Source organism: Tursiops truncatus, chromosome 15 (genome assembly GCF_011762595.2).
Source record: "Tursiops truncatus isolate mTurTru1 chromosome 15, mTurTru1.mat.Y, whole genome shotgun sequence".
Classification (NCBI taxonomy): domain Eukaryota; kingdom Metazoa; phylum Chordata; class Mammalia; order Artiodactyla; family Delphinidae; genus Tursiops; species Tursiops truncatus.
This window is the reverse complement of record NC_047048.1, coordinates 21488136-21502389: the sequence shown is the minus strand read 5'-3', so window position 1 is coordinate 21502389 and position 14254 is coordinate 21488136. Positions and strand designations below refer to the sequence as shown.

Here is a 14254-nt window from a genome sequence, read left to right as displayed (position 1 = left end):
CCATGATAGACCCTCCTGGAGAGAAGGTTCTACTGTTGTAAACCCGCCTGTGTTGACTTCAGACCATGGAGATTTGGCCAGCTATGAATTTGGCATGCAGAACTCCCCTGGAAAAAACGTTAAATAGTAAAATGGAACAAAATAAACATTATCTGAGAGGTTCGGTTCTCCTCTTAAAGCTTGTGTTTCTTTTTAGGGTGGTTATACTGCTCGATATCTCTGTGACCAATTCCATGTACATTATTCATATCCAGCACTCCCTGAGACTTCTGCTGGAGGAGCAGCTGTCCAACAAGGACTGCTTCAACATCATCGCGTACGCTCCCGCTTCCTGCTTCCCGCTTCCCGCTTCCCGCTTCCCGTGGTGGGGAGGGCGTGTGCACTCGGATGCCATCCCTGGGCTGAGGCTCCTGGCAGAACAACAGATGTATGGGCACCCAGCATCCTAGGAGGGCCGTCAGTTTATCTGATTTGAATGATCTTGTTTGGGGCAGTGAATAATTAAATGGTTGCAGGACAGTCCCACTGGGGCGAAGGTGATAAGCGGACCCAAAACACATTGCTTGATCAGCCAGGATAAAGTAACTCAGCCCATTGCCCCATTTGGCTACCAAGCTGATAAACACAAAAGAGAAAAAGAAGGGCCCCCAGGCTTGGCTCCTAGCTCAGTTCTAGCAAGCCACAGTATTTCAAGCATTCAGAATTCCAATTATAAATTTTAATTATACATAGATATATCAATATAATTTTTGTATATAGTTATATGTTGTGTATTATATATAGCTATATAGAATTAAATTATACAGTTATATATAAAACTATATGATTTAATTATATATAAAACTATATATTTAAATTATATATAAGTATATATAGTATAAATTAAAACTATATAACTATATATTTAAATTATATATTTTATGTATAAATTTTAAATATAAACTTAAATTTAAAATGTAAATATTCAATATATAACAAGTGTTTAACTACATATACATTTAAATTATATATGACTATATATAATACTATATATATTTGTTATACTTCTGTCTACATAGTTACTTATATTTTTAATCTATAATTATATATAATTTAAATATATGTATAGTTATATATATACATTTTTTAATTAATTAATTTTATTTTTGGCTGCATTGGGTCTTTGTTGCTGCGTGCGGGCTTTCTTTAGTTGTGGCGTGTGGGCTTTCTTTAGTTGCGGTGAGCAGGGGCTACTCTTCATTGCCATGTGCGGGCTTCTCATTGCAGAGACTTCTTTTGTTGCGGAGCACAGGCTCTAGGCACGCAGGCTCAGTAGTTGTGGCTCGTGGGCTCTAGAGGGCAGGCTCAGTAGTTGTGGCGCACAGGCTTAGTTGCTCCGCAGCACGTGGGATCTTCCCGTGCCCCTGCATTGGCAGGGAGATTCTTAACCACTGCGCCAGGGATATATATTTTTATATATATATATTTATTTATATATTTTATATATATATATTATACATATAAAATATTTATGTATATTTTTATACATATAAAAAATATATATATATATTTTTATACAACTTCACATGAAATAGGAAGTGTTCTAAACCTAATAAGTCAGCAGTTAATATTATATATTAAACTGTACCAGGGTCTAATCTTTCCCTAATAAATTCTACAGAAAAAATGCTTAGAGAAGCATTTTGGACAATATTTTCATTCATTCATCCATCCATCCATTCATTCATTCAACGAACTTTTATTGAAAGCCTGCCATGCACCGTCACTATGCCAGGCATTAGGGATACAGAAGTTAAAACACACAATGCCTATCCTCAAGGAATTTATGGCCTAGTAGTAGGAGACAGGTGTGTCAAAATATAAGTGCTATTAAATGTTTTCTGAAGAAATAAGTAAAAGGGAGGATATGGGACTTCGAGGGCTCAAAGGCAGGGTCAGTCTATTCCACCTGGGTAGAGTAAGGTCAGGAAATCTTCACAGAGGAAGTGACCCTTTAGCTGAGTCTTGACAAATGAGTAAGTGTTTGCCTAGCGCATGGGAGTGATGGAGGAAATGGGGAGAAAGGGCGTTCCAGGTGTAGGGAACAGAATAAGCAGAGGCACAGGGGTGTGATGGACGTACTACAGAACCCTGGGAACTGTCAGTGTGAATAGTTCAGTGTGAGTAAGGGGTGAGAGGGAGAGACTGGGCATGACCAGAAAACAAAATAAAACACCAGGGGATGGAGGCTTTATATGGGAGTTTTTATACTATAGAACGTATAGGTATTGAAGGATTTTAAGCAAGAGTAATAATCTTGAAACGCTCGAGCTACCAGGGGAAGAGTGGACTGAAAGGATGCGATACTGGAGGGGAGACCAGTTAGACCACTGCAGGGGTAGAGGGGGCTTGAGCCAAGGCAGCGGGAATGAAAGACGGGGAGGCCTGTGAGGGGTGCGGGGGAGTTAGAATCTACAGAATGCAGTCACTGTTTGGCTGTAGGGGATGAGGGAATGGTGAGGAGAGGATGTGCCAGGTGGAGCAGAGCTTGGAAGATAAACATATAGAGTTTGAGGTCCTCAGGAGTCTGGGGATTCTCCCGTTAGGAGCTCTAGCCAAGAAGTACGGGTTTGCGAGCCATCAGCATTTTGGTTGAAGACATGGGAGGGCAAGAATTACACCTGTGGAGACGTGAAGGGGGAGAGATGATAACCAAGGACAGAACTTGGGAAGAACTGCCATTTGGAGTGTGGGCAGAGAGAGGGAACCGCCAAAGAAGCAAGAGAGGAACAGCTAGAAAGCCAGGAGGAAAACCAGGAGAGAAAGGTGTTTACGCTTTCCCAAGGGAAAAAAAACAGAGTTAGAGCCTGCAGAAGCAAAGAAGGAAGGGGAAGAATGCAGGAATCCACTGAATCTGGCAGTAGCGCTCCCTGATAGGAAAACAATGAGATACAATGTTGCTGCAATTCATTTTGGCAAGTATTTAAAAGATTGATAATACCCAGTGCTGATGATAATCTGGTGAAAAGGGCACTCTTGGAAAGTACTGGTGGAAGTGTAATTTGGTATAGCCCTTGTATTAAATGTTTTTATTCCAGTATAGTTGATTTACAATGTTGTGTTAGTTTCAGGTGTAGAGCAAAGTGATTCAGTTTCGTATATATATATGTATATATATATATATATTCTTTTTCAGATTCTTTTCTCTTATAGGTTATTACAAAATATTGAGTATAGTTCCCCATGCTAGACAGTAAGTCCTTGTTGATTATCTATTTTATTTATAGTAGTGTGTATCTGTTAATCGCAAACTCCTACTAATTTATTGCGTGTCAACCTTGCGCAGGGACCATGCTAATCTTCTTGGTATCGTTCCAATTTTAGTATATGTGCTGCTGAAGCAAGCACTAAATCTTTTAAGTGTATGTTCTTTGTTCCTTCGATTAAGCCTTTCAGTGCAGAGTTCTAATGGTTGGCAAACCTGGAAAAAAGCAAGAGGAAATTGGTAAAATAATCCTGACAATAGAATTCTATTCTATTGAATAGAATAGACTATGCAACTATGCATATTTTAAAAATATGTATTTATTTTAAATACATTTTAAATACATTAAAAAATATGTATTTGTCTGCGCCGGCTCTTAGTTGCAGCCCGTGGGATCTTTTAGTTGTGGCACGCAGGATCTAGTTCCCTGACCAGGGATTGAACCCGGGCCCCCTGCATTGGGAGCATGGAGTCTTAGCCACTGGACCACCAGGGAAGTCCTACACTTTTTTTTTTTTTAAATCCAAAAGAATATAGAACAAAGAGTTAACAGAAATTGGGGGGAGGGGGATAAAATTGGAGGAATTTTCACTCTTTGTATATTGTTAGAATTTTTATCCAACTGAAATAGAGATATTTCCATGGGAGGGGGAAAGGAGGTCCTTGTTAATATTTATCAGAGAACTGGGGAGGAAGCTTAACTGCAGGGGGTTGAGAAGCAGAAGATGAGGAGGACGTGGTAACACTGTTTTTCTAGGGAGCATGTCTGTGAGGGGGAAGAGGAAAGAGAGAGAAGTAGCTGGTAGACGAAGAAGTTATATTTAAGAGAGGCGATGGGGAAGACGGAAGTAGACGCTGGGCATGTGTGTGGGAGAGAGGTCACTGTGGGACAAGGTCTCAGAAGAGATTGGTGGTGGTGAAGTCAATAGCCCAGGAGGAGGAATCGCTCTTGAACCAGAGAGAGGACATCTTTTCCTTGATAAAGGGGATAAATCCTCTTCTCAAAGATTTAAGTTCTGTCTTATAGGGAAAATGAGCTGATACATATACAAAAGAAAAGCTATAGTGCAGATGGAGAGTGAAAACTGTGTTGTGAGGATGAATCAGAGCTAAAAAGGGAGAAACGACTTCTTCCCTGGGGGTGAGGAAGTTCACACAGAGAAGGGCGTGACCCTTCTTCAGGAGGGAAGTCTGGCCAAACTGGTGCTGACTGTGTCTCCACTGAGGGCACAACTCTGCTCCCACCGTGAATGTGCTGAGACGTGTCATGACCAGCAAGGAGATCTTGTGGCTGGCCCAGGCCAGTGGCATCCTAACATTCTGGGGGTGTAATCAAAATCTTGCCCCCTTAAAATCCTGGGGAGCCCAAAGAGCTGGGGCATGGATTTCCCCCCTAAGAACAAGCCCTCTTTCCTTTTTTTCCAAGGTTTGGAAGCACCATTGAAAGCTGGAGGCCCGAGATGGTTGCCGCGAGCCATAGCAACTTACAAAGCGCCTGGCGGTAAGTGACCTGCTGGGTCTGACGTCAGCCTCCCCTGTGCTATTATTTTCTGGGCCCCCTCCCCCAGAAAGTAGCTCTCTCTAGAATCTTTGCCATCCGAGGGACTCAGGCATAAATCAGGAAACAAGCGCCTTCCATTCCCCGCCCTCCCCCTCAGCATGGCCCTCCCTCTCAGCATGGCCCTCCCCGCCCCCCAGGTGGGTCCTGAGCCTGCAGTGTCAAGGCAGCAGGAACGTCCTCAGCGCCCTGCGGAAGGCTGTGGAAGTGGACTTCAAGGACAAAGACAAACAGCAATCACAGGGCATCTACCTCTTCACCGGGGGCATCCCTGACCAGGACGTGGTGGGTAGGCCAGTCCTGGGCATCCCTTATCCTTCGCGACCCCACATCTTCCGCTAGGTGGACGCCTAGCAACTGGTTTCTCCAGCATGATTTTTCCAGTCTGGACTTTATCGTGCCAAAGAATCACCTGGAGATGTTGTTCAAATGCAGATGTTGTTAGACCTGGTTCCGAAGGGGCCTGAGAGTCTGCATCTCTAACAAGCTTCCACGGGGCGTCGAGGATGCTGGTCTAGGATCTCAGGCCCAGCTCCCCGGCCAGGCCCTATTAAGATAGTAAGAGAAATGGTGACCCAGGCTCTTTCACCTTTCCATCCTCAGTGCCACATACTTACTAGACCAGGTACACAGTAGGTCCTCAAGAAAGCAATTAGGCTGAATTGACCCGAGATCAGCGGCTTGGAGAGCCCTCAGCTGTGGGCCCCTCCTCCCTGTCTCCGCACAGGCCATGCTCAGCGCCTACGTGGCCGAGGCCCGTGTGGGCTGTGACTTACAGCTGAACGTGTGTCTCTTCTACGTGGGCGAGTCACAGATGGACACCACGCCCCCTGCCTGCTATGCCAGCCGCAGTGACACGGCCGCCGCCTACCGGGAGTTCACCCGGGCTGCTGGGGGCCGCTTCCACTGGTTTGGAGACACAGGTGCGTAAGGGTTGGCTGAACTCTCCACATCTTTCTTTCCAGACAGTTGTCTCAGTGCCAATATAGCTCCCTATGCTATAGACATATTCCAGGAAAGCGGTATGTGAAAATCACATTTGCAAATGTAAAATTACTGTTCTGGAGATGGATGGTGGCGATGGCTGCAAGGCAGTGTAAATGTACTTAATGTTGCTGAACTGTACACTTAAAAATGGTTACAGTGGTACATTTTATGTTATGGGTATCTTCCCATAATTGTTTTAAAGTGAAAAAGAAAAAAAGTAAAACACTTAAAAATATTTTAGGGCTTCCCTGGTGGTGCAGTGGTTGAGCGTCCACCTGCCGATGCCGGGGACACGGGTTCGTGCCCTGGTCCGGGAGGATCCCACATGCTGCGGAGTGGCTGGGCCCGTGAGCCATGGCCGCTGAGCCTGTGCGTCCGGAGCCTGTGCTCTGCAATGGGAGAGGCCACAACAGTGAGAGGCCCGCATACCAGAAAAAAAAAAAAAAAATTATATATATATATATATATATTTTAGAATGTCGGGGCTGGAAGGGGCCCTAAAGGTCCCTTAGTTTAGCGTTTCTCAAAAGGTGATATGTTCGCAGCAGGTGGTTGGCAAGATAGTTGTACATGGAACACAAAGCAACAATTTTTGGCCATAGCTGTAGGAGATCAGAATATGCCACCTCAATATGTGCCAATTTGGCATAAGGATTATTTTGAGCTGAAGACAATTAAGGAACAGCAGATGCCACAAAACCTCTCTGCTCCCCCTTCCCCCATTTGCCTAAAAGCAGGACATAAATTTCTATGTCCTGCTTCTGTGCCAGGAGGAGAAGGGTGAATCTTAGACTCTTAAGCTCTGGTTGGCAGCTCTGGGCTCTCCACAGCACCAAGAGGAATCTACGTAACAACCCTCACCTAAAAAACCCTTGTCTTCCATTAGTTCCCCCCAAATATTTACCTTCCCACAGTTTGCCGGCCCTCAAAGCCAAACCCCATTTCCTTTGTCTTGTCATTTCTATTGTTCTTCGTTAAGATGCTACAGAAGCCCCAAGTTCCAACCACTCCCTCTGAGTAACTCATCGCTGAGTTTCTCCCCCATGTATGCACACCACATGCATTAATAAACTCTATTTTTCTCTTGTTAATCTGTCTTTTGTCAGTTGGATTTCCAAGGCCCCAGCTGGAGAATCTAGGAGGGTAGAGGAAAATTTTTTTCCCTCCCCTAAATGATTATATGATTGTTTTAATATTTCATTTAAAAAATGCTAGCATTTATTGTCAGCAGTGACATAAATTTTCTCTTTAAAATATGCTTTTAAAGGATGTTAACCAGACTTTTATGGTGATCATTTCACAATATACACAAGTATCAAATCATTATGTTGTACATCTGAAAGTAATATAGTGTTATACGTCAATTATATCTCAATTTTGTATATGTGTGTACTTTTAAGGAAATGAAAGTGAATTGATTAAAAATATATGTTAAGTAAATTATGGTTTAGATGATGTGCAGACAAGGCAAAATTGTGACGTGATTCAGGAGGGACTGAAGCTTGGGACATGCTAGTGCATTCTGACCTCTCTGATTTATGGATGAAGAAATGACTCCCAAGAACATGAGGTGCCTGTGATTACAAAATTAGTGGCATAGCCAGGGGTGGAACTCATGAAAAGTGCTAGGCATATACATTTAAGTTATTATTGTTGATTATTATTAATAATAGCAGACATTTATAGACTAGCTATTATATGCCAGACACGGTTTTAAGTGTTTTACATATGTTGTGATTCGTTCCTCACAATAACCCTATGAAGTGTGTTATTACTATTATCCCCATTTTACAGATAGGGAAGCTGAGACACAGAACCCAAAGCATAGATGTAGTAAGTAGTAGAACCAGGATTTGAACCCAGAGTCTGTCTTGTTAGTCATTATACTCTAGTCCCTCTCAAATGAGTCATATTTGAGATATTACTACAGACATTATTCACTACAGACATTAGCTACTTTAATTAACCCCAAGGTGGATCTTTTTATTCACTGGAGGAGCAGGACCTTTCCCCTGACCTACGCTTCCTGTGGGTGAGAGCTCTTGGCTGGGTGCCAGGGTGCTGGGTCCCAAGGCCAGCCCCGCTCTTGGTATCCTCACTATACCCATCCATCCCCTTTACCACCAGAAAGTATGGGGGGTGGCTAGTCAGCTAAGCCCATTAAGACCCCACCCTGCCCCTTAGGCTGAGGTCACCTCCACATGGCCCACGTGTTTACAGATGTGGACACTTGCCAGGATCTCCATCCCTTCCCCACGATCGATCATGACTTTGTTTGCTTCGTTTCCAGGTATTTACGAAAGCGATGATATCAGTGCCATCACGTCTGAGATGGAAAAGGCTCTCAACTACTCCCAGAAGGTATGCCTTAGGTGTGGGGCAAATGACTGCGCTGGCTTCTGTGTTAGGGTCCTGGGGCTGCCATATGAAGTACCACAAACTGGGTGGCTTAAAACAACAGACATTTATTCCCGCACAGTCCCAGAGGCTGGAGTCTGAAATCAAGGTATCAAGAGGGCCATGTCCCCACCGAAGGCTCTGGGTAGAATCCCTCTTTACCTCTTCCTAGCTTCTGGTGATGGTGGCTGTTAAAGAAAATGAAATTGCCCTGGACACTTGTTAAAAATGGCAAGGAAGGGCTTCCCTGGTGGTGCAGTGGTTGAGAGTGCACCTGCCAATGCAGGGGACACAGGTTCGAGTCCTGGTCCGGGAAGATCCCACATGCCGCGGAGCGGCTGGGCCCGTGAGCCATGGCCGCTGAGTCTGTGCGTCCGGAGCCTGTGCTCTGCCACGGGAGAGGCCACAGCAGGGAGAGGCCCGCATACTGCAGAAAAAAAAAAAAATGGCAAGGAAGACATTATTCAAGACGACTGCAATAGGGGAGAGAGATTGAACTCAACTCCGATTATACAGCAAAGATAGCTGGGCATTTATAGCCAATGAGCAGAGTGAGAGGGTCAGTGGATGGAAAATTACTAAGATGAAGTTGACCAGATATCGAGGGTAGGGGGATTCTTGCTAAACAGGTTCAACAGGATTCTTTGCTAAAACTGGGTTCAGCAGGCCAAAGTCAAAGCCCAGTCAAGAAGAGGGCTCAGAGGAACATGACTAAAGTTTGGTCAAGGAGGGAGTCCTTGGCAACAGCAATCCTTGCCTGTCCTTGGCAGCAGAACCCCAATCTCTGCTTCCATCTCCACATGGCTCTCCTCCCTCTGTGTGTGTGTCTGTGTCTCTTCTCCTCTTATAAGGACACCAGTTGTATTGGATTAAGGGCCCACCCTCCCACTACAACCTCATTAACTTACATCTTAATTACATCTACAAAGGCCCTGTTTCCAAGTCAGGTCATGTTTATGGGTACAGGGGAACTTCAACATGCCTTTTTGGGGGACACGACTCATCCCACATCAGCTTTCCACCTTTGTGCTGATCCACAGACACCAAAGGCTTCCAATGAAATGTGAGAGTGTCCTGTAAGTCACTGGTTTCAGGTCCGTGTGCTCTACGTCCTGGCCCGTACGTTCTTGAACACATCAGTCTCATTCCTAAACTCAAGGCCTTTGTACCTGCCACTTCCTTCACCAACTGTTCCCCTCCCAGGTCATCCATGATTGCTCCTTACGATTCAAGTTTCACTAAAATGTTACCTCCTCAGAGAGGGAGTTGAGCAGTTCAAGGTGAGACGAGAGCGGGACCAGATCGCATCGGAAGCAGTGAGAATGGAAATAAGGGAACAAATGTGAGAACATGTCTTTAAGGAAGAATTGACCAAACTTGTGGCTGATTGAGTGAATGGGGTGAGGAAGAAGAAGAAATCCCAGGATGACTCCCAAGTTCCTTGTGGTGGGACCTGGTAGACAGGACCCAGAGAGAGAAAACAGGTGGGGATTCGGGGAGGGTGGGCCTAGAACAAAGGTGAGTTTGCGGGGCCTGTGAGATAACAAGTGGGGGCATCCTTCAGGCAGGTGGATAAAGATGAGGCCTGGACATAGAGGTGTGGGGCAGCTCAAGCCATGAGGTGCACAGAGGACACGTAGGTGGACGTGACTCACATTTCAAATACGACCATTGTCAGGACTGCCCGTCTCCCCAACTACATGGTGAGCTCTTGGGAGGGCAGGGCCATAGATTGGCAAACCTGCAGCTCCCCTAGACGTGCCTGAGCTGTCCTCCCAGAAAGGGTCCCTCTTTGCTGCTTTATTCAACTGCTTCTCAGGTGCACAATAGTCCTGCTCCCTTATCTGATAAACTCACTCACAAGGTGTTAATGGGCACTAATGGTTTAACCCACCCTTCTTATGATGTTAGTTACATTTGAGTGGTGTCTTCTAGTGCCTTGATTGAGAATAATTATTGAAGAAGCTTGCAGGCAGTTGAGAAATATATAGGCAAAGGAACGAATTATCACACCACTCTTCTGCCAGCATCCAGGGTCGGCCCTGGGCACATGGTGAGCTGACCACCACATGTGGCTGCTGGGTCCACATATGCAGAGAACACTGGCTTTGGAACAAGACCTGCCTGGGATTGAATGGAAGATCCTCTACTCACTCACAGTATGGCCTTGGACAAGTCCTTTAAATTCATAAGCTTTGGTTTCCTTACCTGTAAAATGGGGATAGGATAGCCCTTGCCCTGCCAGTGTAGTTGCATGTCTTGTTGGCAAGGAGGTTTGAGACCCCCCAGGCAGTAACTAGCCCGGTGCCTGATGCATCCCAGGCCCTCCATACATGGTACTTATTATTTTGGCTGCATTGGGTCTTCGCTGCTGCACGCGGGCTTTCTCTAGTTGCAGCGAGTGGGGGTCTACTCTCCGTTGCGGTGCGCGGGCTTCTCATTGCGGTGGCTTCTCTTGTTGCAGAGCATGGGCTCCAGGCACGTGGGCCTCAGCAGTTGTGGCCCACGGGCTCAGCAGTTGTGGCCCGCGGGCTCAGCAGTTGTGGCCCTCAGGCTCAGCAGCTGTGGCACACGGGCCCAGTTGCTCCACGGCATGTGGGATCTTCCCGGACCAGGGCTCGAACCCGTGTCCCCTGAATTGGCAGGCAGACTCCCAACCACTGAGCCACCAGGGAAGCCCCATGGTACTTATTATTAACAGGCCTGATCCACAGTGCTCTTGGCCCCAGGCAGCACTCTAGGGACAGAAAGAGGAGTACAGGGGCCCCAGTGGCCCCAGCACCTCCTGCTGTGTGTGTGTGTGTGCGCGCGTGCGCGTGTGCGCCAGTGCCCCGCGTGGAGACACGCTGGCTCGGGCGCTGCTGACGCTCCCAGTCCCCCTGCAGTGTGCCTTGCTCGTGTCGTCTCTGAAGAACCAGTCCGGAAAACAACAGGAAAGTGCAGCCCTCCTGAGAGACAAGCCAAAGACGCTCCAGCTGAGACGTCAGCCCGGGAAGTTCTGTCCCTCCAAGCCCAGAGCACGCTCTGTGGCCAGAACGGTTTGACTCCCCTCCCCAATAACACACAGGGGATTCTGTTTCTGCCTTGTCTCCTGGTCTTTCCTAGATCTTGAAGTGGCCTGGGCCAGGCCCCCAGACCCCAGGGCCAGCAGAGGTGGGAGCAGGGTCCTCAGTGGTCAGTGTCCTGGCCTCCAGGGGGAGGGGACCCCCGGGGGGCCTGCTTCTCAGCTCTGGCCACCCCTCCACCCCACCTTTGGCTCTGCCTGGCTGTCCCAGCTTTGTGGTTCCAAGAGCTCCGTGGACTCGGCACCCTCCGTTACACGTGCTGGTTGTGAGGCAAGAGGGCTTGTCTGGGAGGGTCTCTCGGGGCAAAGGAATTAGGGGCTTGGGGCATCTAATGGGTCCTTTCTGCTGCTGCCCGAGGCTTTTGGGGGCCTGATAGGAGCCTGAGGGTGCACCTGGGCCTGCCCGGGGCTGATCCCCGTTCACAGCCTGTCAAATCTGTCCCGCATAAAATACCCACCTCGGCACTCAGAAGGGGCCTCTAGAGGTGTGTCTGGGGGGACACCCCAGACTCCACAGCACTTGGGAGCAGAAGGGCAGTGAGATCTGTGAGCGCTTCAGCATTTCACCAACTGACAGGCCCTTGTGAACACAGCACACTTTCAGAATGAAGAAATCCACCCAAACCGTGTGCAGCTAACTCCCTTCCTGCGGTCAGCACTTCTGAGCGGTTCTGTTCCCATGGGCACTGCCCTCGTGTACAGAACTCCACCAGGTTTTGGGCGCCAGCCCAGAGACATTGCGCCTTCCCGTCTTCCCAGATTCTGAGGTGAAACCCCACGGTCTCAGAGTCCACCTTGGGCCTTCAGTGGTTCCCAAACTGGCTTGGTTACGAGGGGGCTTGGGCTGCGCCAGGGCCTCTGGCAGGCCTCCTGAAATGCAGGTGTGGGAAGCTGGGTTGCTGGCGGGTGGCTCTCTGGGATGGCAGCTCTGGGCGTTTTTCACAGCCGCCACCCAGAGGTCTCCTCCGCTGGTCCAGGCCCTGGGTGACTTTGTTTAACCATCACCACGTTCCGGTTGTACCCGGTAATGAAGGAACCCCTTCCTTAAAACCGAGGTGCCCAATAGGGCATGGAAGTTACCTGAGTGGTTGCTTGTCATGCTGGAGGCCCAGAAATCCCAGTCCAGTAGGAAGAGGGGCAGGTAACTGGTGAAGAAAGTTCAGGCAAATCCCCACAGTTGTCCTAGCAGGCCCTCTCTCATAACACACACACTCACACGCACACGCACACGCACACACATGCGCGCACACTCACACACGGATGCACGCTGTCACACTCCCACACACACTCACATATACATGCACGCGCGCACGCGCACGCACTCTCACAGACGCACGTGCACTCTCACACTCACACACATAACGCACACACTCACATATACACACACGCACACACTCACACACGCACACTCTCACACTCATGCACTCACGCACACACAACGCACACCCACTTTCACAACGCACACTCACTCACACATGCACACACACTGTCTCACACACACGCAAACACACTTAGTCACACACACACATACACACTCACACACACTCTCACTCACACACACACACACACACACACACACCCTTTTCACCTCAAATCCCAGAGTCCTCTCCGAATGTGCAACAGGAGATGGGGCGAGTGTGTGAGAAGTCTACTTCCTGAGGCCTCGCCATGCAAAGGTTCCTACTTGACAGATTGAGGCTGGGATGACTGGGGTGCTGCCCCCCACAGAGAACAGACCTCTGATGGAAAAGACTGCTGTTTTCTAGAGCATTAAAGATGACCCTGACAGAGAGAAGAGTCCCCCCTTGAAAGCTCTGCTATGGAGTCCACTCAGTGGCAAAGCGGGCGTCCCCCCAGGTAAGGCACGGCCCCGGGGGTGGAGGGGTGGACAAGCACGGCTGAGGCATGGATTCGTGATGACAGTAACTAAAGTGATCAGCGATCGTGTGCCAGCCCTTCTGCTAAGATTGTCCCATTTAAAGCTTATAACAATCCGTCCTGTATGGCAGCGAATCTATTAGTTCCTCCATTTCACTGATGAAGAAATTCGGGCTCAGAGGGGCTAAGGAGAATGTCCAGTGTCAGCCGGTCATGACAGGGCACCAGTATTTTTATGAAAGTACTCAGCTCATAGAACCTAAGACCATGTGTCTTCTAATGTCAGACACATAGCAGAGCGGCTCAGAGCAGAGTTCTGGAGTCAGCAAGACCTGGATGGAATCTTTACTCTGCTTCTTACTGACTCTGAGTCCCACTTACCTCATCTGCAAGCTGGGGTACTATGAGGATAAAACAAGACAGGCTACGGGAAGCACTTCGCACCAAGCCTGGTATATATCAGCAGCTCTGGCTTTACTGATCCAGGGGAGGCCAGAGGACCCAAAGGACCTCAGATCCACCTGGGAGCCCCATTTCAAGGGCAGAGCATAGCTGAAGTTGACTAGTCTCTAAGCCAAGCTGCACAGCTTCACCACATAAACCCTCAAGGCTGCTCCAGCCGACAGGCCAAATGTCCTCTAGCTACAGCCCAGCCAGTGAAAGAAGGGACTGCAGATCGGAGGAGGAAGACCAAATCAAGGGACGCAGAGACCTCTCTCTCGCTGTTCTATACAGAGACAGGGAATAATGTGGGTAAGTTGGAGGCTGCACAGATGTCTGGACAGCCCCCTTTCCCCGTGGGACCTGGAAGGTGATCAGGCCCCAGGGAAAGGAGAAACCTCCCGCAGTCCCGGGACATGGGCAGCAGTGCACCCCAAGCAGGCCTATCCTCAAACCACTCACATCTCCCAGCCCAGGGAAGTGAGCTTGCAAAGTCTTGACACAGGCAGGAGAGTGGGAAGAATTGATGCCGGCGTCTCCCCAGGTCCCTGGGCGCGGCGCTCCTGCTCTGCGCATGAGGGGCAGTGTCCTCAGACTGATGGGAAGGGAGTGGAGATGAGCCTCCCAGGTCAGTCGGATTGATTGCTGTGAAATGGCACAGGTCCCAGTAGCAACCCATTGACAT

At 48.2% G+C, this 14254-nt stretch overlaps 1 protein-coding gene and 1 non-coding gene across 2 annotated transcripts in view; one reads left to right on the top strand and one right to left on the bottom strand.

Annotated features, from left to right (window-relative positions):
* Positions 1 to 14254, top strand: part of VWA3A (von Willebrand factor A domain containing 3A) — a gene marked incomplete at its 5' end in the record, with an annotated part of 47280 nt that overhangs the window by 21358 nt on the left and 11668 nt on the right. Inside the window, 8 exons of the mRNA XM_033840157.2 lie at positions 197 to 316; positions 4671 to 4745; positions 4943 to 5087; positions 5530 to 5725; positions 8080 to 8150; positions 11072 to 11224; positions 13017 to 13107; positions 13771 to 13881. Coding sequence (XP_033696048.2) covers positions 197 to 316; positions 4671 to 4745; positions 4943 to 5087; positions 5530 to 5725; positions 8080 to 8150; positions 11072 to 11224; positions 13017 to 13107; positions 13771 to 13881 — 962 coding nt within the window. The remainder of the gene's footprint in view (positions 1 to 196; positions 317 to 4670; positions 4746 to 4942; positions 5088 to 5529; positions 5726 to 8079; positions 8151 to 11071; positions 11225 to 13016; positions 13108 to 13770; positions 13882 to 14254) is intronic.
* LOC117308403 (U6 spliceosomal RNA) lies at positions 3280 to 3387 on the bottom strand. The gene has a single exon (XR_004522383.1). It is a non-coding gene; the product is annotated as a U6 spliceosomal RNA (small nuclear RNA).